Source organism: Callospermophilus lateralis, chromosome 6, assembly GCF_048772815.1.
Source record: "Callospermophilus lateralis isolate mCalLat2 chromosome 6, mCalLat2.hap1, whole genome shotgun sequence".
NCBI lineage: Eukaryota > Metazoa > Chordata > Mammalia > Rodentia > Sciuridae > Callospermophilus > Callospermophilus lateralis.
Window position 1 is genome coordinate 111,709,004 of NC_135310.1, and position 26,808 is coordinate 111,735,811.

At 46.9% G+C, this 26,808-nt stretch overlaps 2 protein-coding genes across 2 annotated transcripts in view; both read right to left on the bottom strand.

The window, feature by feature from the left end:
* Nucleotides 1-15,340, bottom strand: part of Cul9 (cullin 9) — a 36,488-nt gene extending 21,148 nt beyond the window's left edge. The window contains exons 1-11 of the mRNA XM_076858689.1: nucleotides 15,275-15,340; nucleotides 12,942-13,545; nucleotides 12,260-12,414; nucleotides 11,439-11,939; nucleotides 10,816-10,951; nucleotides 10,474-10,667; nucleotides 9,786-10,188; nucleotides 9,186-9,378; nucleotides 4,324-4,531; nucleotides 1,237-1,433; nucleotides 657-874 (exon numbers count right to left, since the gene is read on the bottom strand). Coding sequence (XP_076714804.1) covers nucleotides 657-874; nucleotides 1,237-1,433; nucleotides 4,324-4,531; nucleotides 9,186-9,378; nucleotides 9,786-10,188; nucleotides 10,474-10,667; nucleotides 10,816-10,951; nucleotides 11,439-11,939; nucleotides 12,260-12,414; nucleotides 12,942-13,536 — 2,800 coding nt within the window. The 5' untranslated portion in view covers nucleotides 13,537-13,545; nucleotides 15,275-15,340. The remainder of the gene's footprint in view (nucleotides 1-656; nucleotides 875-1,236; nucleotides 1,434-4,323; nucleotides 4,532-9,185; nucleotides 9,379-9,785; nucleotides 10,189-10,473; nucleotides 10,668-10,815; nucleotides 10,952-11,438; nucleotides 11,940-12,259; nucleotides 12,415-12,941; nucleotides 13,546-15,274) is intronic.
* A 2,156-nt stretch (nucleotides 15,341-17,496) lies between these two features.
* On the bottom strand, nucleotides 17,497-25,480 carry Srf (serum response factor). The gene is made up of 7 exons (XM_076858690.1): nucleotides 24,613-25,480; nucleotides 22,764-23,030; nucleotides 20,804-21,065; nucleotides 20,179-20,298; nucleotides 18,970-19,161; nucleotides 18,554-18,630; nucleotides 17,497-18,362 (listed from the first exon to the last, which is right to left on the bottom strand). The coding sequence occupies exons 1-7, from the start codon at nucleotides 25,126-25,128 to the stop codon at nucleotides 18,267-18,269; spliced, it is 1,530 nt and encodes a 509-aa protein (XP_076714805.1). The 5' UTR covers nucleotides 25,129-25,480; the 3' UTR covers nucleotides 17,497-18,266.
* Between the last annotated feature and the right edge of the window lie 1,328 nt (nucleotides 25,481-26,808).

Genomic DNA, 26,808 nt, shown 5'->3' on the forward strand with positions numbered 1-26,808 from the left:
GATTATGAATAGTTAATATTGTCTAGCCACAATGGCTAGCATGATGGCTTTAGTTTATAGACTAATAGATATATAGTGCTTATTTTGATATCTGCACATACTTCTGGTTTTCACCTGGGTTTTTTTTTCAATTTTTTTTTTTTGGTGTAGTTGGACACAATACTTTTATTTTATTTATTTTTATGTGCTGCTGAGGATCAAACCCAGCGTCTTGCACATGCTAGGCGAGTGCTCTACCTCTGAGACACAACCCCAACCCTCACCTGTTTTTTGAACATAAGTTTTCTGTACTACCAATATTTCATGTTTCTAGTCATAAATTTTCCATACCGTAAATTGCAATTCCTCTACAGAAGCCTTCCTACATGCCATTTCAATACATTTTCTATTTTCCAATAAGATAGATCAAACCTAGACAAAACTGGCTAGATTCCCTGTCTGTTTAAAGCCATTCACAGAAGGCAATTTCTTTGCACTTATTCTAGAATATCCTACCCTTGGTCAGGAAGTTCCACTGAAGCAACAAAACCCTCACTCATTTCCTGAAGATAGCTCAGATCATTCTAGTAAGAACTGGTTTGTAAATCTTAGCTTTTCTGGCCATTGGCTGGCACTGTATGATTCCTCAGCAGAACAACTGCCCTCCACAATGGTACCTGTATACTCAGGACTACCCGGTGGCTCAGAGTAGCGATTGAGAAGCATCATGAGGATGGTGCGTGTGGTAGGCATGGGTTCTACTCCTGGTGCTACCCCTGAATGCCTGAACAAGGTGTCTCTCAGCTCTCGGGTTATGATCTGGTCCCCCAGAGTGTGGTGGTTACACAAAAGCATGTTGAGCAGAAGCAGGCCATTTCTCACTGCAGAGGAACACCTGAAAGAGGGAGGTGACCCAGAAAGAAATTGATGGTAAATGAAACTGAAGCAGCAAAGCAAGTGCAGAGGGCCCTGCAGTTGAGGGGGCTCTTATCCCTCTGAGGCAGGACTTTTGGCACCCTGACCTGAGGCTACTCCTCTCAGTCCCATGAATGAACAGCAGGGTCTCTCTGCTTTCTCTGGGAATCTCCCTACCCCAACAACTTAGTGTCTCTTATAAGGACATTCAGGGAGGGCCACCATCACTTAATTCGGAAGTGATAACGTAAGAGGAATTTCTGTGGAGCGCACAAGCCTGGGACAGAGTAGTGGGGTTTGAGACTTAACAGAAATCTAAAGTTTGGAGGGTAATGTTCTCACCCCTCAGTGTTCAGCATCAGGATCACAGCTGCAGGGACAGTAAGCAGGAGGCTCTCAGAGCCTGGGCGTGTGGCTGAATCAATGCTGGCAAAGATCTCTCTGGTCATCTGAGCATCAAACAAAGGCTGAATGGAATCTCGACCAGCAACAAAAGTGGGGATCTCTGAGGAGCTAGAAACAGCCAGCATCTTCAGCACCTGCAAGGGGGATGTGGAAGCAGAGTTAGGAGTAGACAAAGTCACTATAAAGCAACGGGAAGATAGGGGTCAGCATTCTAGATCTCAAACTTTGGGGCAGCTGAACTATTTGCAAACAGTTAGTGCAGGAGGTAAAAATGGAAGATGTAGTGATAGAATATCAAATGCTAAGGAGGAAGGGAGGAGAAAGGGAGGAATAAAAAAGAAAACAAACCAAACAATCTAATATCTGATGATAATATCAGACCACCATTTCTCTCTGCCTCTACACTCTCAGCTCCAAGACTACAAGAGTGGTCTGGCTACCCACTCCTGAATCACCCCACTCAGGATGGTACCTTTTCACCCTTTCGCAGTCTCACCTGTCTTCAGAGGCTTTCCTTGAATTCCTCTTCCATTTCAAGTGACCACTCCTTCCTTTGCAAAACCTCTCTTCCCTGAGTCCTGTGACTTCATAACCTCCTGGTTTTTCTACTCTTTGTTGTTCTTTTGTCTGGTCCTCAAGCACTGAAGTTCCTTGTCCCCTTTCTCTTCTCTTTCTGTGCTCCCTCCCTAAACAACTTCATCTACTCATTACCATCTATATACCTTCCAAACCTATGTCCCCTGGCCTTAGCCAGTATCCAGCCCTTCTTGACAATGCTACTTGGTTATCTTACCAGCAGAGTAGTTGGAATTACAGGAAAAGAAAAATATAGCATGAAAACTTATTTGCTGGTACTACAGAGAAAAATTAATTTTAAGTGAGCACTACATCATCAAAGTGCAGAACCTCTCTGCTGGTAAAAGCACTGACTCTCTAGAAACAACCCACTAAGGATGGACAAAGCTAGAACTTATTCTCAAGAGGACCCATGTAAGGCCTGAGTCCACCAAGCCACCTGGTAATGAGGTCTTCTCCCTTTGATTACCCCACTCTGATCCAATTAGATAAATTCTATAGACCTCAAGTTATAAACAAGATGATGAGATTTTATTATGGGCAAGAGTTTTAATTTAAATATAAATGTTGTATTTTGGCCATGAAATTTGAGAGGATCAAATTCTTTGAGCACATGTGGCCAACTCTATAAATGCCTGGCAGCTGTTAAGAAGAAATTCGTTGATCCCATAAAGGAAAGAGCCTCCTGCATTCTCTAAGACGGCATGCTCTAAGAGGACATGTCCTCCCATCCATGCTGTTCTCATTATACTATTAGAATCCATTCTCAGAACTGCTCTGGTTGAAGTCTACCTATCCCCCAAAGAGACCATCAGGCTATACAGAGCCCACACTTCCCAACCCACCCTACCAGCCAACACTTCTGTCTTGAGTAGTCAGGAAGTCAATCTTTTGTAAGATACCCTGAACAAGGACTTCCCTTTCCTATTCTCTGTAGCTGGCGGGGTGGGAAGAGTTTGTTTCCCAAATCTGGTGAGGGACTATTTTCTGGGTAAGAGTATCACTCAGATAAAAGGGTAAAAAAATCCTTTTAGTTTAATTGTCCCATTTAAAATGTTAGCCTTTAACCAGACATTCAACACAACTAAAAACTCAACTCCTGAACTTCTCCTTCCCCTTACCTCCTTTTCTTGCAACATTCTTTAAATTGGTAAGCAGCTACTTTATGTATACTGCTGTTCAATTTTAAGCCTGAGCATCATTCTTTTTTAAAAATTTCTCCACATTTTGTTTAGGTGCATTATAGTTGCACATAATAGTGGGATTTGTGGTTACATATTAGCACACACACACAATATAATTTGGTCACTGTCCCTCCCCAGCACTTCCTTCTCCCACCCCCTGGTCCCTTTTTCCTATTCTAATTGATCTCCCTTTGCTTTTCATGAGCTCACTCCCCATCTTTCTCTTTCTTTTTCTTGTCTAGCTTTCATAAATGAGAGAAAACATAAGCCTTGACCTTGAGAGTTTGGCTTATTTTCACTCAACATATGGTCTCAAGTTCCATCCATTTTCCTGCAAATGACATAATTTCATTTTTCTTTATGGCTGAGTAAAATTCCATTGTGTACATATACCACATTTTCTTCATCCACTCTTTCATTAATGGACAACTAGGCTGGTTCCATAGTTTGGCTATTGTGAATTGTGCTACTATAAACATGGATATGCATGTATCACTACAGTATACTGATTTTAATTCTTTAGAATACCAAGGAGTGGTATAGCTGGGTTCATATGGTAGTTCCATGCCTAGTCTTTTGAGGAACCTCTATTCTGATTTCCATGGTGGTTATACTAATTTACAATCTCACCAACAGTGTAAACATGTTCCTTTTTCTCCATATCCTCTCCAGAAAATACTATTTTTTTATTCTTGATGATTGTCACTAAGACTGATATGAGATGAAATCTCAGTGTGGTTTTAATTTGCTTTTCTTTAATTGCTAATGATATTGATGAACATTTTTTTCATGTATTTATTGGCCATTTGTATTTCTTCTTTTGAGAAGTATCTGTTTAATTCATTTGCCCATTTATTTTTTTGTATTATTTTTAGTTTTTAATATATTCTAGATATAAATCTTCTGCCAAAAGAGTAGCTAGCAAAGATTTTCTCCTTTTGTAGGTTCTCTGTTCAAATTCATAATTGTTTTCCTTTGCTGCACAGAAGCTTTTTAATTTGATGCCATCCCATTAATTAATTCTTGGCATTATTTCCCAAGCTTTAGGAGTCATGTGCCTATAACCTGAGCATCAGGTTATAAAAACTGCCTTCCCCTTTTCTTCAAACATGCAATCTCCAAGACTGTCCTGATTGCAATCTTAAATCCATGTGTGTCTTTTCTTTCATTCTAATGTCTACACCTTAAATACATCCAAGGTCAGAAGTTCCCCAATCTGCCTGTCCTGCCCATTGCTCTTTCCCACAGGGCCCAGTGCACTCACCGCCAGCCCTGCCTGTTGTACCAAGACAGAAGTCTTATATTCTTGCATGCAAACCAGCACAGCGTAGATGCCACCCTCTCTGGCAAAGAGTGGGCGCCACTCATGCTTGGTCATGAGCAGGTAAAGAAGGCGGAGAGCCAGCACCACCACCATCTTCTCTCCCACCTGATTGGTCAGCAACTCCACCAGCGTCTTCACTAGCTTCTCTCTGAGAAAAGACGAGACACTGGGGCTCCCCATCCCAAGGAATCTTTCCTGACTTTCACCATCTGACTCCCTGCCCAACCCCATCCATTAAGATCCTGCCTGTCCCCCTCCCAAACCTGTTCTCTTTGCCCTCCCCATCACTACCTCCTTCCCTCTGCAGACTACCTCTGGTAGAGAGCAAAATGGCTACAAACTGGCCCAGCTTTCCAAATGAATCTACAGATCCAATATAATTCTATCAAAATGCCTTAAAAATTTTAAAAAAATTATAGGTAGATTCAGACAGAGCAAGAGAAAATATGTAATAATAATCAAGAAATGTTTGGAAGAACTATAAATGTAGCTCAATGGTAGAGCATTTGTCTAGAATTCTCGAGGCCCTGGCTTTGATTCCCAGCACCTCAAAAATACAAAAATAACTGTTTGGGAGAAAAAAAAATGATAGAGGGGCTGGGGTTGTGGCTCAGAGGTAGAGCATTTGCATAGCATGTATGAGGCATTGGGTTTCAATTTTGTGCATTGCATATAAATAAATGAGTAAAATAAAGGTCCATCAACATCTGAAAAAAAATTAAATAAATGATAAGACTGTCTAAAGTTATCCAAATATAACTAGAAAGACATACTAATTAAAACTCTATGGGTTAGTTGGTAGAGTGCTTACCTCACATGCACAAGGTCTTGGGTTCTAATCCTTAGCACCATATTAAAAAAAAAATCTGCCCTCAGGGAGAAATCAGCAACACACTGAAGGCAATAAATGAAGAAACAAACAAACTCACTCACTCTAAAACAGGGTAGCCAAACAGATCAATAGATGACAAGAGAGATAACAGTGACATCTCAGCCAAGTGAGGACAAAATGGAATACTTCAAAACTGATACTGGGCTGGGGATGTAGCTCCATGGTAAGAGAGTGTATGCTAAGTACACATGAGACCCTAGGTTCAATCTCCAACACAAAACAATACCTGAAAACAAAAAATGTGAGGTTGATACACTTGAATTTGAATTGAAGTTCTACTTCACACCATTTATTTAAAAAAAAACTGCAAATGGATTTTAAAATGAATGTAAAAAACAAAAATCATAGATCATTTTAGAAAATATTTTTCTAGGGAAAAAAAAGAAAATATTTTTCTAGGGCTGGAGTTGTGGCTCAGTGGCAGAGCACTTGCCTAGCATGTGTGAGGCACTGGGTTCAATCCTTAGCACTGCACAAAAATAAACAAATAAAATAAAGGCATGTTATCCATTTAAAAAAATATACTAAAAACCATTCAGTTGTATAGCTTAAATGCTTGAAGCTATGGCATGTAAATAATATCTCAATAAAATTTTTTAAGAAAAAAGATCTTTTTCTAATCCTGGAATAGGACAGACCTTTCCTAATGGACTAAAAATCTAGAAGACACACAAAAAAGTTGAAAAATACAGCAGCAAAAAAGCCTAAAACTTCATCATAATGAAAGATACTATAATTAAAATTAAGAGGTAAACAACATGAGCTGGGGAAAAGGTTCAGTGGAAATGCTGATGTGCAATGAAAAGAAGTGGTGCCCCCAGAGTCTCTAGTCCTCAGTGAAGGTTACAAAAGGCAAAAAGCTGACACCTTTGACAGTGACAGATGCAGATGAGAAGGTGGCCTGGGAACTATGGAGAAAAGAATATAAATAGGGAATTTCTGGGGAAGAAAGCAAATAAATGTACTGGGGAAGTTGTTTTGATCTACATTTTCTCAAGAGGGCTTATGATGAATCAAATATACTTTGCTTCTGTAGCCAGGATTTATTATTAACTACTTAATGTACATAGTTAATATATATGGGTAGATTAAAAACATAAGAATATTAAATATTTATTGCCACAATATTAATACTTATTGTCTTGTATAAAGGGATTTTAGATGATTTTTATATTTCTAATTTTCTAATTTTTTTTTACAGAGAGCATGTATCCTTTTATAACCACAAAAATAAAACTAATGAGATTTTTTAAAAAGACATAATATTCGAAACATAAATAACAGAAGTTTAATATCCAGAATGCCTATAAATCCTTAAGAATAAGGCAGTGACCCAATTAAAAACTGGGCAAAGGACAAGATAAAATTTTTATAGAAGAAACATAATAAATGCATGCAAATATGCCTAACTTTATCAGAAATGAAAATTAAAAAAGACACCATTTAAAATTTTCAATGATTTAATCTATTGTTTTTGAGAATGATATCCCATTATTGATGGAGGTAAATAAAAAAGAGATCCACTAGAAAACTGTACTTGAATTTGGCTGTGACCATATCAGAGTTCTATGCAGCAATGAAAATAAGGAGTAGTTCCATGTGAACTGACACGAAAACCCTTAGAAACATACTAAATGGGGATAGAGAAACATGCAGTCACAGAAACAACCTCTGGAGACAAAATAACCTAGGTTTGAATCCTAGCTCTGCTATCTGCAGAACTCTAAGCTAAAGTGGTTTAAATTCTCTAAGCCTGTTTTTTCACCCAAATAGTAATACTGTGTTAATAATAATGATGGAATAATAATACGATCAATGTTCCTTGGTATTATGCAGATTTAATGAGAATGTTTGTAAAATTCTAGCACAAAAGTGCTTCAAGAATATTTTAACAACCCACCTGTGTTTTATATATTAAAAACACAAACTCAGAAAATGTTCTATTTCAACTTCAATAGTAAGTACAATTTTTATGTTTTTATGCATCAATTAAAAATAAGTTTAATGTGAATTTTTTAAATATTACCAAAAAGCCAGGTGTGGTGGCACATGCCTGTAATCCCAGTGATTTGGGAGGCTTAGGCAGAAGGATCATAAGTTTTAGGCCAGCCTCAGCAATTTAGCAAGATTCTGTCTTAAAAAGGGATAGGGATGAGGGGCTGGGATTATGGCTCAGAGGGAGAGCGCTTGCCTCGCATGAGTGAGGCACCGAGTTCAATCCTCAGCACCACATTAAAATAAAATAAAGAGGGCTGGGGATGTGGCTCAAGCGGTAGCGCGCTCGCCTGGCATGCGTGCAGCCCGGGTTCGATCCTCAGCACCACATACAGACAAAGATGTTGTGTCCGCCGAGAACTAAAAAATAAATATTAAAATTTTTAAAAAATTAAAAAAATAAAATAAAGATATTGTGTCCACCTATAACTAAAAAAATAAATATTAAAAGGGATAGGGATAAAGCTCAGTAGTAAAGTGCCCTAGGTTCAATCCCCAGCATCACAAAAATGAGTAATAAATAGAAAATAATAATATAGTAATAAATACTACGCCAGATGCTTTATTTCCAAGTACATAATTACTAGTGTAAAACTGTAGATGGTCTGATATACCAGCCTGATAACAGTGGTAAAAAGGACTCAGGCTTTTCATTTTGTTTACATTCTTTAGATCTTTTTAAATGATAATGTATTTGTGTATTATTATTTGTAATTAAGAAGCAGGAAAAAAGCCAGGCACAGTGGTGCATACCTGTAATCCCACTAGTTTGGGAGGTAGAGGCAGGAGGATCATGAGTTCAAAGCCAGCCTCAGCAAAAGCAAGGCACTAAGCAACTCAGTGAGACACTGTCTCTAATAAAATACAAAATAAGGCTAAGGGGCTGGGGATGTGGCTCAAGCGTTAGCGCGCTCGCCTGCCATGCGTGCGGCCCGGGTTCGATCCTCAGCACCACATACAAACAGAGATGTTGTGTCCGCCGAATACTAAAAAATAAATATTAAAATTCTCTCTCTCTCTCCCTCTCTCACTCTCTCTTTAAAAAAAAAATAAATAAAAATAAGGCTAGGGATGTAGCTCAGTGGTCCACTGCCCCTGAGTTCAATCCCCAGTACCTGCCCCTCCCCTCAAAAAAGCAGCAGAAAAAACTTTCAAAATGAAAAAAAAAAAAAAAAAAAAAGCGGAGATAGAAGAAAGAAAAACATTTTTTAAGAGATTCCTTTCTTTTTTTTTAAATGGGCCTTTACTTTGTTCATTTATTTACATGTGGTGTTGAGAATCAAACCCAGTGTCTCACACATGCCAGGCAAGTGCTCTACCACTGAGCCACAACCCCAGCTCCAAGAAAAAACATTTTTTTAAAGAAAAAAAATCTTGGGCTGGGGCTGTGGCTCAGTGGTAGAGTGCTTGCCTCCCATGTGTGAGATACTGGGTTCTATTCTCAGCACTGCATATAAATAAATGATTAAAATAAAGATCCATCAACAACTAGAAAACTATTAAAAAAAAAAAAAGAAAGAAAGAAAGAAGGAAAACAATCTCAAGCTCTACAGCCAAAGGACCTAGGTTTGAATCCTGGCTCTGCTATCTACAGAACTCTTGAGCTAAAGTTACTTAAATTCTATTAAGCTTATTTTCTCACCCAAACAATAATCCTGATATTAGTAAATAATGATAGAATAATAATACTATCAATGCTTCCTTGCTGTTAGGCAGAGTTAATGAAATAATCCATATAAAATCCTAGCACAGAAATGCTCTGAGATTATTTTAACCCCCCTCCTGCTCAGCTGCTCCTCAGGCTGATTCTTTCTTCACCCTCAGCCTTTCTAATTCTTGATTATTTCTTCCCTCTACCATCAAACTCACTGCCCACAGGTTCAACCCAGACCTCTTCCCTCTGTAACATGCTAACCTCAATGATCTGTCAGGACGGACCAGAGGGTGGTCCCGCTCTGTGACCTCTTCCAAAGCCTGAGAGAGGGCAGAGAGCCCTGAAAGCTGCAGGTTTGTGTCCAAGCTGGATATCTGCACAGTGGCCACGACTGCTGCCACATGCTGATCCAGGGAGCTGCGCGGACCAGGACCCCGCAAGGCTCTAGCCATTTCTGAAATTGGTGGGAGAAAGGCAAGTGGCTAAAAGAACTGTGGCACCTCCTCCACACTGGAGGTCTTTAAAGGTCAGCCCAGTTATCCTACTGACATTTAAATACGTTATTCATTACTATAGCTTGCATTTGGAACATTTCCAATTCTGTGTGAAGGATCTAATCAAATACGGAAGATGGAAATACCCTGAGAAATGGACTCTCCTTTTCCAGAGATACTGATGAAAAGGAGTAGTAGTTGGCCAGGTACAATCAAATTCAAAGGGAAGATGATGGATGCAAGCCATTTTTCCCTGCAAAAAAGGACCTCACTCCATGGCTTTTCCTCCACCCTCACAACCCATCTCTGGGCCCATGACAGGATTTGTTCCAATGTCTTTGCCCTCCCCTCCCAGAACCTGACTCACCACTGGCTGCCTCCTTCATCTCAGGGGACAGAACCATCCCCTCAGTCACCAGAAGCTGGTTAAACAGCTGTGAATCACTCTGGGCCATGGGAGGCTCAGTCTTTGCCTTGGCAGGCTGTGACTCTGCCTTAGGGGGCTCAGTCTTTGCTTTAGGGGATTCAGTCTCTTCCTCTGAGAAGCTGGCCTCTGACTTGGACTCCTCTTCTGGATCTGAGGTACAGCAGTGACTTCGTGAAGATAAGCTGCTTAGTTCATCAGGTAGCAGCCCATATTTGGTATAGATTTGGGAGTTGAGCAAGTCACGGAGGGTGCTGCCCTCAAACCGATTACTGAGAACCTGCAGAAGACCCTCAGCCATCTCCACAGGCACAGAGATCTCACCTAGAGCTTTTTCACCCAGGGTCTGTCAATATAAAGAATATACATTTCAGGGACAAGCAGACACAAAGGTCCTGGGGATAGAAATAGATCACTCCTACCATAACTTCATCCTTTCTACATACTAGAAAGCACATGTCTCACAGCACATGTCTCCTCCAACCAACAAGACCCCTATACTCTCTAACTCCAGCCTCCCCTTAAGTGGTATCCATAGATAAAACTTCCTTTAGTTTCCACCTCTAATCCCATTACTACTACTCTTAATCCCTTAATGTCCATCTCCCACCATATCTCAGGCCTAAAATACCTCATCTAGTTTCTCCTGAAGATTCTGGAAAATTGGCTGCTGCTCACATATATCCAACTTTTTGATGAAGAAAAGCAATTCCCACCACTCAGCTTGGGTCAGGTATCCCAATTCCTCATTCTTCTGAGGCTCAGTCTGGAGGTACGGCAAGCAGTAGAGGCCATCCACAGGCTTCCAGTCCCAGGAAGGAAATGCTAAGGACACAAAGATAGGGCTATCAGCACCCAGTAGAAATAACAGCTGATTTCTGAACCTGGGGAAGCTTCCAGTCAGAAGTGGTTTCATATGAGACACAACTCCTCTGTTCAGAGGCAGGCTACCCACATCCTCTCTTAGGCTCACCTGTGCCCAATACAGTAGCCCCTGCCCCCTTCTCCACAGCTGCCGAAGCTGAATCCCCAGTAGCTTCCTCAGCGCCCAATATCTCCAGCATGTGCCAGTGCACCCAGTAGGTGCGGCCTGTCGACTGCCAGAAGACCTGGCATGAAGGAAGAACAGAAAGGGCTCAGTGCTCTGAGCTATAAAAGCTTGAGAGAACATGCCCAAGTCCAGATCTGGATCATACCCTCAGATACACACCTGTCTAGGCTTGGAAGAACCTCCATATAGCTAAAGGATTTCTTCCCCTATCAGGAGTGGACCCTGCCTCTCTTCCTAACCTTGATGGTCTCTGTTCTCACATTCTTTCCTAGCCTCTTCCACTAGTGGAAGTGATATTATCTCCATGTATCACTTCTGCTTCCTGGTTATGAGCCTGTCCATGACCTCATAGCCCACTCACACCCACCAAGTTTTCTCAGCTCTTCAAATGACACTCCTTCATTTGCTGATGCTCTCTTACCATTCCAATTCCCCTGGAGGTTTTCACCTTGGGTGGCATACCAGAGTCTCCTACCTGGAAGTTCCAGTTTATGCCCCACCCAGAAGAGACCCCCAACAGTGTCCCATCACTGTGAGTCCCTTACCTGCACAGGGGGCACACCACTGTTGCTCTGCCGGAACTCGCCTTCATCCCCAGCACTGATCTCCTCGTAATCATCCAGCATCCGCACTCGCATCCCTGGCTGCAGTGTCTGCTGCACATACTCGCCATAGCCACTACGGCTAGAGAATTCGGAGCGCTGGCGAAAGGCCCACCCTTGCCTTCTGGGGATGGTGACAATGGTGGGGAGTAAGAGGGGTGGTCCTGAAATGCAGGGTTGAAAGATGGACCGAGGTGGCCGGGGTGGTAACGTGCCCTGTTCACTGACGTTCCGGGCCCAGCCCATGCTCCGCACCAGTTCTGAAATGAGGTTGCCCACAGCCATGCTGAACTCCAGCTCCCTTTGACCCCGGTTTTTCTCCCTCATGGTACTTGGGGAACTTTGGTCTCCAGCTCCTGGCTCTGGACTGTTATTCAGTTGATCCAGCAAGGAAGTGACACATAGGTAGCGCTTCACCAAGGAGAAGAGCAGCTTTCCTGGGATCTAGGACACAATCCCAGGTATAGATTCATCTCTTCCTGGCTTTGGCCTCTTCCCTTGCCCCTTAATATCCTCCCCCACAGAAAATTGCTAAGGTCTCATTCCTAGGTCTATAGCTCTTTGATTTGGGTAAGAAACATACAGGGAGGTCTTAAAACACTTGGGTTCTAATTTTTAAAATTCTCAATGGGAGAGGTTGGGAAAGTGGACATGAACCTTCATTTTAACTACCTGTCCAGGTGGCTTTGGTGCTGACATAGTCCTGAACCATAGCTTCAGAAATAATGCTTTGAACAGAGTATTCCCCCATAGCTGTGAAGTACCTGAGGCAGATGAATGCCTTCAAAGGCCATGCAGTGCTCTTCAGAGGACGTGGTCTCTGCAAACAGCTCCAGCAAAGTATATCGGCTGTCAAAATCCATGTGCTGCTCGATGCCATCTTGCTGGCTCAGTGACAGAAGGACGTGAGCCCGACTCCCTGTAATCCACACCCAATCCGTATCTTCTCCTCAATCCCTAATACTTTCTCCCTGCCTTTCCTAGGCTTTCTATCTCCTTCCTAGGTGTTTTCAAACTTCCTTGTGACTAAGACCCACAGCAAAAAAATATATTTTATGTGGTGACCTGAAACAAACCTATACACATAAAACTGGAACATACAACATGCTACAAAAACTTTATACTGCATATTGATATTGTTTTGTAAAAATGTTAGTTAAAAACCCAACAAATTGATTTCACAACCAATAAATCTCAACCCACTTAAAAATTGCAAGTCTACTCCATTCTCTTTTCTTACACTGCACTGAGAATGGACATACCTACCAGGTGCCAACAATTTGTCCTGTTTATGTACTTGTAATAACCTAATAATCTATATGCCTCCTTTACATTGAATTGATATTCACCAATACTAGGTGTTCTAATAGAGTTGGGAAATCTCTGTTTTTACTCCTTGCAGCCCCATTTTCTCCAATGTTTTCCTTCTTTCCCTGGCTGTCTTACCAGCATCATGGGCTGCCAGAGCCTGCAGCATCTTGCCCGCACTCCGACGAATTTGAGGCTCAGGATTGCACAACATGTGCATGAGCAGGTCCAGGGCTCCTGTTTCCCTGAAGACCCCGGTGAGAGGCCCGATGCTGGCATATGCACTGAGCACATGGATGGTGTGGAGCACAGCAGCTGTGAGGCTTGAGGTCCCACCTTCTGCCAGCTGCCTGGCAGCCCTGCGTACCAGCGCCCGCACATCAGCCTCCATCTCTCCCATTGCCACATCGTCCAGACCTCCTGGATCTCTGGGAAAGCTTCCTGAACCCCCAGATGGTTCATGCTGAGGTCCCTTAGATAGTGCTCGCTCACCTAATAGCATGGGGCAGTTAGCATAGACCTCTGGGGCTGACAGCCACATGAGAATGTGCTCTGCTTTGCCTTCCTCTACACCCACTTTGCTCACTTCCCCACACTTCAGGACACTCCATCGGATCAGGTATTCAGGGCGTCCATCATGTCCAGGCCGCTGTCGAATAAGTTCTTCAGGATATGCCTGCAGCTGGGGCCCCAAGGGCACCATAAGGTCCCTTGCACGCCGTTCCCCTATCATCCTGATCTCCTGAGATACAGAAAGAGAAAGATCAGACAGTATGGGAAAAGAAAGACTATACAGAGTGGGATAACTTTTGGAACAAGAGAGGGTGTGTGGTGATTGGCAGGCTACATGGTAGAATTCAGAAGCCAAACATAAAAGATAAAGAGTAGGATGGAACGAATAGCTGAACTTAACTTTGATATTTATAAGAGAAGAAAGAGTGAAAATATCAAGGGGATGAAATAAAGGGCTTCAAGAGATGGAAATGGTTACAAAGAGAATAAGAGAAACAGGCAAGGTAACAATACACAGAGTTAACAGTTAAGCAGGACAGGCTGGGCAGTAAATAGTAGAATGGCTGAAGGATATAGATCAAGACTTAAAAGGCTAACATGAATGAGCAGGAAGGACAGCAGCATGTGAGATAATGAGGCCAGAAGGCTGGGGGAGGGACAGGACAGGGTAAAGCTAGAGTGTGGATATAGAGGGGTGGGCCACAACAGATACAAAGAAGCAAAGGAAAGGAGGCAGGGATGTAGGGCAGATTACTGGATGGGAAAAATATATGAGTTTTGTGAGAGGAGGAGCAGCCTAGGAACCAGATAAAATTATGTGAGAAAAAGACCACGTCCCACCCTGTACTTATGCTGTATGTATAGTAAGGGTTTAGGTCAGCTAGATTAACAGGAAGGTAGTACTCACAGGGTACAGGGTAGTGAACGAGGTCATGAGATAAACAATATAGCACAGATTTCAGAGTCAGAAAAATATATGATTCTTAATTCCAACTCACTACTGCATAGTTTTGAACAAGTTGCTTAAAATCTGAGTCTGTTTCCTCCTCTATAAGGTGGTAATATTTGCACCTATCTCATGAAATAAAAACCTAATAAGATTATGTATGTAATACATTTAGAGAAGGAATTTAAGGCTGGGGATGTAGCTCAGTGGTAGAGTGCTTGCCTAGCATATACCAGGCCCAGGGTTCAATTCTAGAACCATACAAAGAAACAAAAACATCTAGCACATGAGTGCTCAGTAAACATGGTCTAATATTAATCTATTATTCTTATAAGGTACAGGCAGTTATCAGATAAATTAAGTCAGAAGATTATAAGTCAGAAGATTATAAAAGGTAGTAGTATGATCAGGAAAATCCATGTGTGATAAGCAGTATAGAGGCAACAGGGAATAGTAAGCATAAGAATGTAAGATGAACCGGACGGGATTGTGTAAGGGTACAGAATAGAAGACAAGAAAGGACAGAAGAGAAAGAGACATAAAAGATGTGGACTTCAATGGGGGTAGGGATTCACTGAGCGCGGGGGTAGGGAGAGACCGGGAGGTAACCAGCCTCCCAGCAATCAGCAACTGATTAGCGCCAGGAGGAATAAAATGAATAGGCCCGGCGGGTGTGGGAGGAAAATTGAGGAGGCGCAGCGTGGGCCTAGACCAGGAGCAATAAACAGATGTAGGGGTGAGGTTTGGCTGCGGGGACTGAGCCCAGCGGGGAGCAAGGCCAGTCTCACGTTTGCAGCACAGTGGGGCGGTGGAGACCTGTACAGCAAAAGAATGGGATTGAGGGACAGAGTAGGGATGCCGGGTAAGCATGGTGGGGGGCGCGGTCAGAGAAGGTTGACAGGACCGAGCAAAATCTCAGAGTAAGTCCTGGTTCCCTCGTCAGCCTCACAGAGAGTGGGTAAAGGATAAGAGATTGGGGAGGGACTGGGTCGGGCGCAGAACCTCCTCTCACCTCCCACCGTCCAGACCGGTCCTAGCTGGGACCCGCCGTCCAGGTCCCGCCTCCTCAGCAGCTCCCTTCCGGGTCACTTAGCGAGTGCACTCACCGCCTAGCTTCTACGATCTACGGGTCCCACAGCGGTCCACGCCGAGCGTAGCGAAACGGCGCACGTGGAGCATGCGTACTACTCGCGGGCCGCGTGCTCGTGGAGAGGGGCGTGTGAAGGCGGCGCGCTACAGGAGTGCAGTATCACTGGTTGCTCCTTCTTAGCGGCAGTGGGCTGCCCTTTCCATGTAGTCAACAGGAAAACTTCCCTTCTCTTTACTAGGTCTGCCTTCCTATTATCTCCGGTTACTTCATCCATTCTGAAACATAGTAATCTCCCACCGTAGGGCTTTTCAGCAGGTCACGTGCCATGATTTCCCCAAACTTATCAGCAATACTTTGGGTAATTGATCCCACATACCCTGTTAATTAAAATTGCTTGATTCTGCTGGCCTAAAGCACCTAGCAAAACTATGCATAGGGAGACAACCCCCCCGCCCGCCCACCAAGTTCTTTAAATCATATAGAATCCAACAGCACAAAGCACCCCTTAACATTCCGTTTTCATCAAGCAGCCAGATTTGTTTCTTGGAACAGCTTTGGGATTTGTTTCATGTTTGCACCTCCCTCCCTATGTTGAAAAACAGAGCCAAAGACCCCACAGTCTGTGCACAAAAATGATACATTTATTGAAAGAGTATTTTTTTTTTTTAATACAAAAGAAAGCTCTGTACATAGGACTGTGACCATGTCCACTATTCCTGGGTCAGTATCCCAGGGGAAGTAGAAACCACTGACACACACACCCCACATTCACACACACACATTCACTCAGGCACACACACATACCCCAGAGCCATCAAGTAAGGGAAACACCAAGGGTTGCTCCACATATAAATGCCACCTCATCCCTGATGCGCATGTTCTCCCAAGGCCACATTCACACAACACACATTGTAAGCACTTTGCCTGATTCACTCATTGGGTCTGTCTTTTGTGGGAAGGAGAGAAATTCATCAACATCTCCTCCTCTGGGTGGGGGATTGGGGAGTGAGTGAGTGGTGGTGGAGTGAAACAAGAGCAGAGAAAAGGGGTTGGGCAGTTACAGACCTGAGTCCCAAGCTCCCCAACTCTGGCCCCTGATTTGCCATGCCCCAGCCTTAAAAACCACCCATAAGCCCCAGCTATCTCCAGGAGAAAGCCTAGGAAGGCAACTTCCATCTTGGTACTCTAATTTGGGGCAAGACAGCAATGGGGGTTAGAGGTTAGGGGGTTCTTAATTGTGTCGGCAAATCATCCTCTTGATAACTAGGCTGTGCGTAGAATCTTCCCCCACCCCTTCACCTAATCACAGAAGCAGGCTTGTTCCTACTGAAGGCAGTCGTTAAGGGGTTAATAAAACTCCACCCCAATTGCTGCCCCATTTCTGAAAAAGCTCCCTTTCTGGATACAGGTGGTGAAGGTAGGCTCTGACACAGGGTAAAAATCTTCCCCCATGGTGGCCCACCCTCAAGTTCTACCCTAAGGGAGCAGGGGTGGGGTGGGGCATGGCCCCTATACAAATTACATAAATACTGAGGTTACACTTAGAAAAATAAAGTCATTTTCTTCAAGGCTTTTTGTCTTAATTTAAAAAAGTTACAGTAGCTGCTCACTCCCTGGGAGAGCTGCCCATTTCTGGCTCCCCATCTCTATACTCAGCCCAAAAGCTGCTCCCACTTCTGACCCCCCATTCCTGCCTCTCCCCCCTCCCAGATCCCACCCTGCTCACTGCAACTTGGGCCCCAGGCAGCTGCAGGCCTGGGGGAGCACAAGGCTGCAATGCCCATGTGTGTGGCACAAATGAACTCAGTTGCTTCTACCTGACACCCTCCCACCCCACCCCCACATTTGGTCTCCCTCTTCCCTCTCCGGAGCAACAGCCTAAAGGGCAAAAAGAGGCCCAGAGCTGTGGGTCACCCTCCCCACCCCTTCAGGGCACGGCCTGAGGGCCCCTCCCCCGGCTTTCTCCTGGAAACAACTCAGGACCGGGTGATCCCAGATCTCCCCCACACACTGGCGGACCCCAAGCTCATGGGGTGACTCTGTCCCCAGGGTTCCAGCCAGTTCTGGGGAGCCCTTGGGCTCCCCAGGGAAGGGGAGTTCGGGTAGGGAGGGGGATGAGAAAAACGCCATAAAAAAAAGTTAAATATTTTAAAAATATATATTTATAGATTTGTTTTCACTTCGTCTCCTCAAATAAAAAGTTCAAAATCAACTTTAAGTAAAGCAGCTGGGAGGAGTGGGGGGGGGGAAGACAAAGGGAAGAAGGGAACGCTGGTGGTTCCCTCCAACCCAAGAGCCCCTGGAGGTCCATGGGGAATGGCAAGGCAGGGCAGGTGGCCCCAGGAACCTGCCCAGTGCACAGGCCCAGCTACTCAGGAGCTGAAGGGGCAGAGGGCGGCAGCATGAGGGAAGAAGCTCCCATCTCCTCAGCTGGCTCCCTGAGGGGAAGGTACAGGGCTCCTTAGACCCAGCCTGTGGCAGACACAGTGCTGACTTGGGGTCAGCAAGGAGGCTGGAGAGAGAGTCCCAACCGCTTCCTCAGGGGAGGACACAGTGTCCAGTCCCACAGAAGGCCTGTGAGTGGGAAGGTGGGACACGGTCCCATTGGGTAAGCTAATACTCATGGCAAACATCCAGCCAAGCTGTTGAGGAAAGTCTGAGGAGGGAGGACAGCCCCACCGTCAACAGAAATAGGAGGTGGAGCAGGAAGGAAGGAAAAGTGAGGGAGGACAGGTGGAGGGCAGGCAGGCCCATTTCTTTGGCTGGAGTGAGAGGGCATAGTCCCGTGGCTGCCCGCTCCTCCTCCCTGCCTCCCTCCTGCGGCCCGTCAACAAGTGTGTAAAGAAAACGTGAAAAGGCAACAATAAATAAGTGGTGCCGTCCCTTGGGCCATCTGTCCAGGGCAGCGGGCGGATCATTCACTCTTGGTGCTGTGGGCGGCATCCAGGTTCACCACCTGTAGCTCGGTGAGGTTGCTGCTGCTCCCGGCCTGCTGCCCTATCACAGCCATCTGGAGGGAAGGGGGTATATGAGGAAGTGGGCAGAAGGATCAACCAGTCTGCTGCTGGCCTACCTGCCTGCCCACCAAAGGCCTGAGCAGAAAACAAATTAGGATGTGGGCTCTGACCAATTGGTAATAATGTCCACCCAGCTGAAGATGCAGTAGCTATGTGGGATGATGTGAGAGGTGCCCCCACCTACCTGGTGAAGCTGGACTGCAGAAACAGGGATCTGCACTGTCCCAGATGGCGCTGTCAGGAACACCTGGGGGACGCCACCTGCATTGGAAACCATAAGAGATACACACTCATGTTTGCTGAAGAGGATCTTACAGCTATTGGAGAAGTGGCAATGCACAAGTGACTGGTGAGTCTCAGTGCCCAATATGTCTTGAGAGTACCTGTGGGTATGAGGGTCCAAGTAGACAAGGTGTCCTAGTGTATGTGAGAGTATCCAAGTCTGTGTGTGTGTGTGTGTGTGTGCGTGCGAGCAGGAAATATGTATTGGCATCCAAGTGTGTGTGTATGAGCATGTATACCTCAGTGTGGGAGTTGGAACATTTGAGTGTATAAGGGAGGAAATGGTCCTCCTTCCTTCAACCCTGCCCTTCCCCTCACCTTGCTCCTGGACCTGGCTGTGTGACACCTGCATGGTGGATGGCGCCTGGGAGAAGGCATTGAGCACGGTGAGGCTGCCATCAGCTAGGCCCGAGGTGGGAGCATACATCACCGCATGGGGGCTAGGGTACATCATGTGGCCTCCCACAGTTGTGGGAACGGATGATGTCATGATGGTGGCGGGCAACGTCACTGGAAAACACAGACACATATCAGGCACTAGTCTCTCTGATATCTCCCTTCCTATCCCAGGATTCCAGTCTCCAAGATCTTTTCTCAATGTCCCAGGCGGTCAGAAGCTTGACGAGACTATAACTCTGCTCTCTTAGTCACCAGCTAAGAAAAGCTTATTTTTTTCCCGAAACACAAAAGCACCAACCTTTGACTATATCCCATCATTTGTACTATTGGATTGTCCATCTACTGAATTTTTTGCTCTCAAGCCCTAAGATTTTAAGGACTAACCCACTCCCAGGAAACTCAGATTCTCTCTTTAGAGTGCTCCATCATCCCATTTTTTAAAAATTTGTTCTTATGCCTCCTCCCTCTTTCTAAACTCAAACCTCACAAATTCATCTTCTAAACAAGCACTTCTCAAATGTTAACAAACATACAGTTACATAGGAATCTTGTTAAAATGCAGATTCTGATTCAGTAGGTTTGAGGTGATGCTTAAGATTCTGTATTTCCACAAGCTCCCAGGTAATGCTGGTGCTCCCCGTCCCTAGACCACACTTTGTGTAATAAGGTTGAAATAAAGATAACTTAAAAGTAAGTTTGAGATAATCCTATTGTTTCTGAAATGACCAAAGATACCTGAGGGGTGAAATAACCAAAGATACCTGAGGGAAATTATGGTTACTCAAATTCTATAATACCTTCCCCACAAGGAGATAACTGCCCCACGAGTCCTTCCTGATAACTGATTAAATGCTGGGTTTTAGGACAAACAACTTCTCCTTATCTAAATAAGAAAGAGGTAACTTCAGTGATCCTTAATTTCCTCCTGGAATCCACAAGCCCACTGCAGGGAAGGATTTAAAATCCAGCATTCTCACCTGACTTTTCCTTAAAATTATGCCAAATGCCTCAGTTTCTACTTTAAGAAACTCTCTTACTTTACATACAGGAAGGATATAGCTGGGTATCTGCTGCTAGGCCTCGTGGGGTGAGACAGAGCAGGAAGGGCAACAAGGCTGCAAGTTATACCTGTCCCGCTGGAGGAGGTCTGCGTGAGGTCTGTGCTGCTGTCGCGAGAGGGAGACGCTTGCTGTGGGGCCTGGTGCACCTGAATGGCCTGCACTGGGACCTGCTGGGCCACTGCCCCACCTACGAGACACAGAGTCTTACTTGGGCTCTATCCTGCCCAGTTGCCACCTGCAAACATGTTTAAACACTCCAGTCCTAGGGTCTGGCACACTGGTCCCAAACTCCCAACCCTCTTTCCTAACAGCCAAACAGGTCTTCCATGCCCTGAATTTCCTCTCCAGGGGCTTCCTTTCTTCTCCTTCCCGAAACCTTACCTCTACCTTCTTCAAATGACCCATCAAGGACATAATCTGCTCTCCAGTCAAGATAGGAGAGTAATGGAATGTCTACTGTCCCCATAACATTGGAGGAACATGGCTGGGCTAGCTAGAATGGCTAGAATATACAGTTGAAACTTACTGATGAGGACAGCAATCTACCAATAGGATATATAAGGTTTCTCTAAGGCTCTAACCCTTGTTCTGAGCTGAGAAAAAGGGTCTCCTCATGCCAGTTCTAAACCCACTCTGAGCATGCTCAATTTGGCCCAGGGAGGATGAATCTCTCCCTGCCTCTTGTGACTCACCGGGCATGAGGGTGAAGCTGGTAGGCAGCTGCATAAGGCCCCCAGAAGAGACGGGGCCGCTGCCTGTACTCTTCAGCACAGTCCCGTTGGCACTGCTGACAGCGCTGGGGCTGACGCTAGCAGACACTGGTGCCAGGTAGTTGGTGATGGGGAAGGAGGGGCCGCTGCTGACTTGCATGGTGGTAGAGGTGCTAGGTGCTGTTTGGATGGTGGAGGTGGTACCTGGCAGGTTGGTGACTGTGAACGCCGGCTTCAGTGTGTCCTATACCCAGAGTAAAGATGAAATAGTGAGCTTCTACCAGACCCCACCCAGCAGAAGCTTTGTGTGGACTGAGAGCCCAGACTGAAATCAGTGTGCTTTGGTTCAAATCCCAGCTCCACAATATCTGATGCAGGACCCTTGGGCAAGTTATGAGGCTGCTAAGCTTCAGTTTTCTACCTCTGAAAGCGTAGAGGGCTGGGAGCACAGCTCAGTGGTAGACAGTTGGCCTAGCATTTGTGAGGCCCTGGGTTTGATCCCCAGCACCATAAAAATAAAATAAAAATAAATGACTAAAAGTAGGACAATACCTCATAAATTTCTGTTTAGATTTAATAGGCTAACATATCCAAAAACATTTAGAGACTATTACCGGGCACATAAAGACAAATACATATCTGCTACTCTTGTGATCATGATGACAATGATAGTCATGATTATCATCATCAGAACTTCCTGGATTCTCTGCCCCAGTGGACTGTGGTCACAAATCATGACCAGGGTCTGTTTCCAGCTCTGGCAATAACCATCTGTATAAAGTTGAGGAAATTACTTTCTTTTTCTAAGCCTCAGTCTTCCTCTTCCTTGTGTTATAGACACAAAAACTACTATCTTATCTTTAAAGGGTTCTTCCAGCTCTGACCTGCCAGGCTTCTAAGATGACTGAGAGTTTTTCAGGGAACTCAGGATGTGAGAGAGATCTTAGAGTTCTGGCACTGAAGAACTATGCTAAATGCTTAAGACTTAAACTACCTAGTAACTTACTCATCCACCAGAATTTCCTATTGCTACAGGGGTCTGAAAATGATTACAGGTGTAGGAACTAATAGAGGGGAAGACTGGAGCATTGACTCTCTCTCCTCATGGGGGCGGGAGGGAAGAGGGGAGGGGCAGCTCTGTTCTTAGAAGGGGAAAGAGAAAGCCAGGAGCTTAAAACCAACCACCAAGCCTAAATCAAACTGAGTTAATAGGGGGCTCAAAAGCTGGGGGTGGGTCAGCGAGGGATGTTTGCTAAGCAGCTGGGCTCAAGGCCACTGATTGGTAGAGGCGTTGCTAAGGCAAACAGTGTCCCTTCCTCTCATTGGCCAGTTAGTTAAGACACACCCGGAAGGTGGAGCTCCCCAGACAGCAAAGAGGAAGCCCCGCCCCATCTCCTTACCGGGAATTGGAAGGGGGAGGCGTAACTAGGGGCCGGCATCCCTAGCAGCAGGCGAATACACTCCCTAACTGCACAGGCCTCAACACCCTGAAGGGATAGGCGGCTAGCTAGTAAGGTAGTCCCCCGCCCAGTCGGCCAGCCCGCCTGCCAACAGTACTGAGTTCCCAGGACCCTGGGACCCAAAGTGCTCCCTTCCTACTCCCGGGCGACCCAGTCTACCAGGAGGGCAGGGCTAAGTAACACCCCCGCCCCCAGCAGGGAGACAGCTGGCGGGAGGAATGCAAAGGCTCTGCCAGGCAGGCGGGCTGCGGGCGGGAGGCCGGCGTGGAGCCCGAGCAGGCCTTATATGGGCACGGAGGCCGCCCGCTTATCTAGGGGGCCGGCCTCCTGTCAGGAATGGAGGATGGACACCTGTCCCCTAGGATAAGGGACACTAACCTGGCTCTACCCACCTTTGTAGACACCTTTCTACCTATACTGAGCCAGGTAGGGAAAGAGATCCCCTTCCCTTCCCTCCTCTTACGTTTGTGATACAAACACACCTTGGTCTCCCCACTGCTGTCAGACTCCGACACCTGGTAGGTGAGATCTGGCTCTTCAAAGCCAGTGGCACTCATTCTCTGGTCTGTGGTGGGGTCTGAGCGGGGTGGAGAGTCTGGCGAGTTCAGGCAGGTCTGAATCAGTGCCTTGCCGGTGTCACTGGTGATCATGGGCTGCAGTTTGCGAGTGGCAAAAGTATACACATGGCCTGTCTCACTGGCCACCAGCAACAGCACCTGTGTCCCTGTCAGCGTGGACAGCTCATAGGCCTGGGGGATGGGGAGGGAGATGGGCAAGTCAGCAAAACTTTTTATCTTCAACCTTCCTCAGGAAGAAGGAAAGAGAAGAATACACAGAGATCTCCAGCCCCCACTTCTATAATGACCTTCATCTTTAGTGACTCTACAAGGGTCCCGTCAGTGTATATGAAAGTGAGCTATGAGCAGTAAAACTATCCATGCCTCTCCCCAGAACACAGATAGCCAGCAAACAGTCACTGTGTCCCCAGGGATGGAGCATATAACCTCAGGGGACATGGAGGGACCCAGTTAGCTCCCAGTGGATGGAGCCTCCCTCTCTCCTCCCTGTCACAGGGATAGGGCTAGAACCCTATGACACTGGAATTCACACATCACATTAATGATAAGGGACCACCTAAGCCACAAACTGTTTCATGGTTCTTCCCAGGTCCTAACCTGTTGCTATAACCTAATTTTTCCTTCTGCCCTATAACATTGTACTAACCTTTTTTCCTACTTGTCTTGGGAAGGAGGGAGAAGGAAGGGAGGAAGGAAGAAAGGAAAAGAGGGAGGGAAGGAAAATAAAGGCAAGTTTTTCTTCGTGAACTATCTTTCCACACAACCTTCTCTACTCATGATAAAGTAACAAGGGACACTGATGTAACACTGTCTGGAGTGATGGGAGATGGCACCAAATACTCTGCCAGGTAGGGGACCCCAGAGATACCATCCTTACTCCCAACAAAGTTCCACACCCACCTTGGATGCACACACAGATAACAATACCAGCCAGTGTTCCCAAGGTTGTAGCTTGTTTTTCATTTCCTCTGCTTCCACCCATTCTCATATATTCTACCCGCAAGATGACTCGGACGAGGCATTTCTAGGCACTTCTACAAACTTCCCTGACCTTCCCTCAAAGTCCATGCCCAAATTTTCCCTAGGGTTGGAAACCCCATCTGCCCCAAAGACAGGCGATTCTGCAGACAGTCCTACCGGGAGCATGAGGTTTCCAGTGAAGCAACGGAAGACACATGGCCAGGGCGGGACTTGGTACCCGATGGCTACTCCAGACAGCACGAGCTTTCCTGCCCTCCTGCCCGGCTCCCTCACCTGGTCCCTAGCCCTGCCTATCCTCTAGCCAGCACTACTCTTGTGGTGCCCACCTTCTTCCCACACATGCTCGCTCACTGTTGTCATACAGCTCCGGTCTTCTCATCTCCATACCTTCCCTGTTCCCTGCTTTTCCGACGCATTTCCCTAACACCGAAGTGCACCGGACCTCTGACCCCGGCATCTCGTTAGCCACCTCCCCGGCAGCCACTGCTCACCCCTTCACTCCGCCCGGTCTCTCTTCCTCTCTCGTGCCGGTCACTCCCACCCCGGCGCCTCTTCCCTCTATTCCGGACGTTTGCGGCATCTCCCCTCTCCCCACATTTCCCTGGCGGCCCCTCCCCTTTCGCCCTTCGCGGATAACAACCATCCCCTCCCACACACCTCCTGCGGACTCGCCGCCTCTCACCTCCGCCTCAGCTCTGCCTTGCTCCCGGGCTCCCCCTGTGCCTACCCACCCTCCCGGTACCCGGTGGCCGACCAGCCTCCGGCTTGGTACCTTCTTCATGATGCCCGTCTTCCTCTTGCTGAAGGTCGTGTAGCGCCGCAGCTTGTTGTCAATGAACTCCATCTTGATCTTCACCCGGCCCCGGGTCTTCTTACCCGGCTTGGCCCCGCTCACCGCGCCGCTCACCGGCCCGTAGCCCCCAGCGGCCGCCGCCGATGCCTCGGGCCCACCGACCACCACGCCGAGCTCCATCTCGCTCAGGCTCCTCTTCAGGCCTCGCCGCTCCGCGCCCAGCTCCTCCTCCTCGCCCGACTCCGAGTCGCCCTCGCTGCCGCTGTAGAGGGCCCCCGCGGTGGGCGCCGGGGTGGTTGCCGCCGCTGCTGCAGCCTCCCGCTCGAGGCGGCCCGGTCCGGGCCCCGCGCCGTTCCCGGGGACCCGGCCCCCATTAGCCCCGCGAGTCCCGCCGCCTCCACTCCCCGGCCGCCCCGTCGGGGTCCGGTTAAGGCTGCCCCCCAGGGCCGAGCCCCGGCCCAGAGCCGCCGCAGCCCCAGCTTGGCTCGGTAACATGGCGCTCAATGCAGGAGGGCGGACGGGCAGTCAGCAAGGAATCGGAGCCGCTGCCGCCGCCGCCATCGGCTTCCCGGCTAAACCCGGCACTCCTGCTGCTCCTAGTGCGGCTATAGCTGCTGCGGCCGTCGCTGCTAACCCGGGGCCCCTGCACGCCCGGGCCGACCTGGGCCCTCACTTTCCTGCCCCTGTGGCCCGGGTTGCCCCAGGCCGCGCGCAGCGCCCCCTGTCCGTATGCTAGGGCGGCGCGCCCGGCGGCCGTCAGCGTCCACCGGGGGGCAGGGGCTGCTGGCCGCAGCCGAGACGGCGGGTGGAGGGGGCCGGGACCGCGCGCTGGCGGCGGAGGGATCCCCCGACCCTTCCCCCCATATAAAGAGATACAATGTTTCCTTTTATGGCGAGGCCGCTCCTTATATGGTGAGCCCCAGCGCCCCCGCCCCATTGGTCCGCGGTTCCGGCATCTCCGCTCCCCATTGGCCCGCAGGGGGCTCTTATTTGCATAGACATACCGAACTCGCTGCTGTCATCCGGCGTCAGACAGCGATTCCGATAGGGGAGGAGTCGACGCCCTTAAAGGAACCAGAAAGGAGGCACAACTCCGCCCCCTGAACCAGAGAATGGTAGATTTGGGAGGGGCCTGAAGAGAGGAAGCCTGGGAGAGAACTGGAACGCTGTCTTGCAGGGAGAAGGGAGCTTGAGACAAACACTCTGGGACCGCCTGATGGGTTGGAGGTTTGCAATAAATAAGAAAATTAAGCCCAATTCCGGTGAAGGAATTGACTGGAGCACTTCTCCACGTCTTCCTGAGGAAGGCAAAGTTATAGACCCAGCGGTGGGGGCTCGGGTGCCTGGTATTTACGGACTCCTCGCGACCAGTGGCTCCACTCCCCTCTCACCGCCCCCCCCCCCCGACTTCCCATTCCTTTCCCTCGCTTTTTGAGGGATCAACGCTTTCCCACCAGTTCGGCTCCAAGGTCCTCATTCATCACCCTCTTCACTGGGGCGTCTTTGGCAGATCTACATCTGGAAAAAGCCGGGGGAGAGAAGTGGTCTTCCTACGTCCCTGATGGGGGCAGGGAAGAGAGATGGAGATCAGTGAAGACTTCCAGCTGTTGGATGGGCTGGAAGAGGGGGTGGTCCAGACGATCAAGCATACCCTAAAAAGTCGTGCAAAGGCCTGAGATAAAGTGTAGCGGGACCGAAAGTTTAAAGGAGCGAGCCAGCGAGCACATGTACGCGCGCACTTGCCCTTCTTTCAAAAACCAAGGAAAGCTCTTATCTTAGAAATTAGGCTACAGGGCTGGGGTTGTGGCTCAGTGGTAGAGCACTTGCTTAGTACTTGAGAGGCCCTGGGTTCGATCCTCAGCACCACATATAAATAAAATAAAGTTATTGGGTCCATCTACAACTAAAATATATATATTAAAGAAAGAAAAGAAATTGGGTCTTTGCTCCAAGGTAGTAAAAATAATTTGGATTTAGCGGTTAAAAAAATTACTCAAATCTGAAATCTGCCTCTTACTAGTCCTGGCCTGGAAATAAGTGATTAGATCTCTCCAGACTTCATATTTACCATTGTTGGTGTCCATCTCAAGAGATTTTGAATGCAGATTTAATGAGATAAAGAGTAAAGCACACAATAAATAGTCAGTGAATAGTTAATAGGAGCTACCTAGAATA

What these genes read in the sequence shown, in the direction of transcription:
- Srf (XM_076858690.1), bottom strand. Translation starts at nt 25,128, where the DNA reads ATGTTACCGAGCCAAGCTGGGGCTGCGGCGGCTCTGGGCCGGGGCTCG. An exon ending in CAGCCAGGTCCAGGAGCAAG is followed by an intron (nt 18,631 to 18,969) that starts GTGAGGGGAAGG and finishes TTTCCAATGCAG; the next exon opens with GTGGCGTCCCCCAGGTGTTC. An exon ending in CTGCAGTCCAGCTTCACCAG is followed by an intron (nt 18,363 to 18,553) that starts GTAGGTGGGGGC and finishes CCTTCCCTCCAG; the next exon opens with ATGGCTGTGATAGGGCAGCA.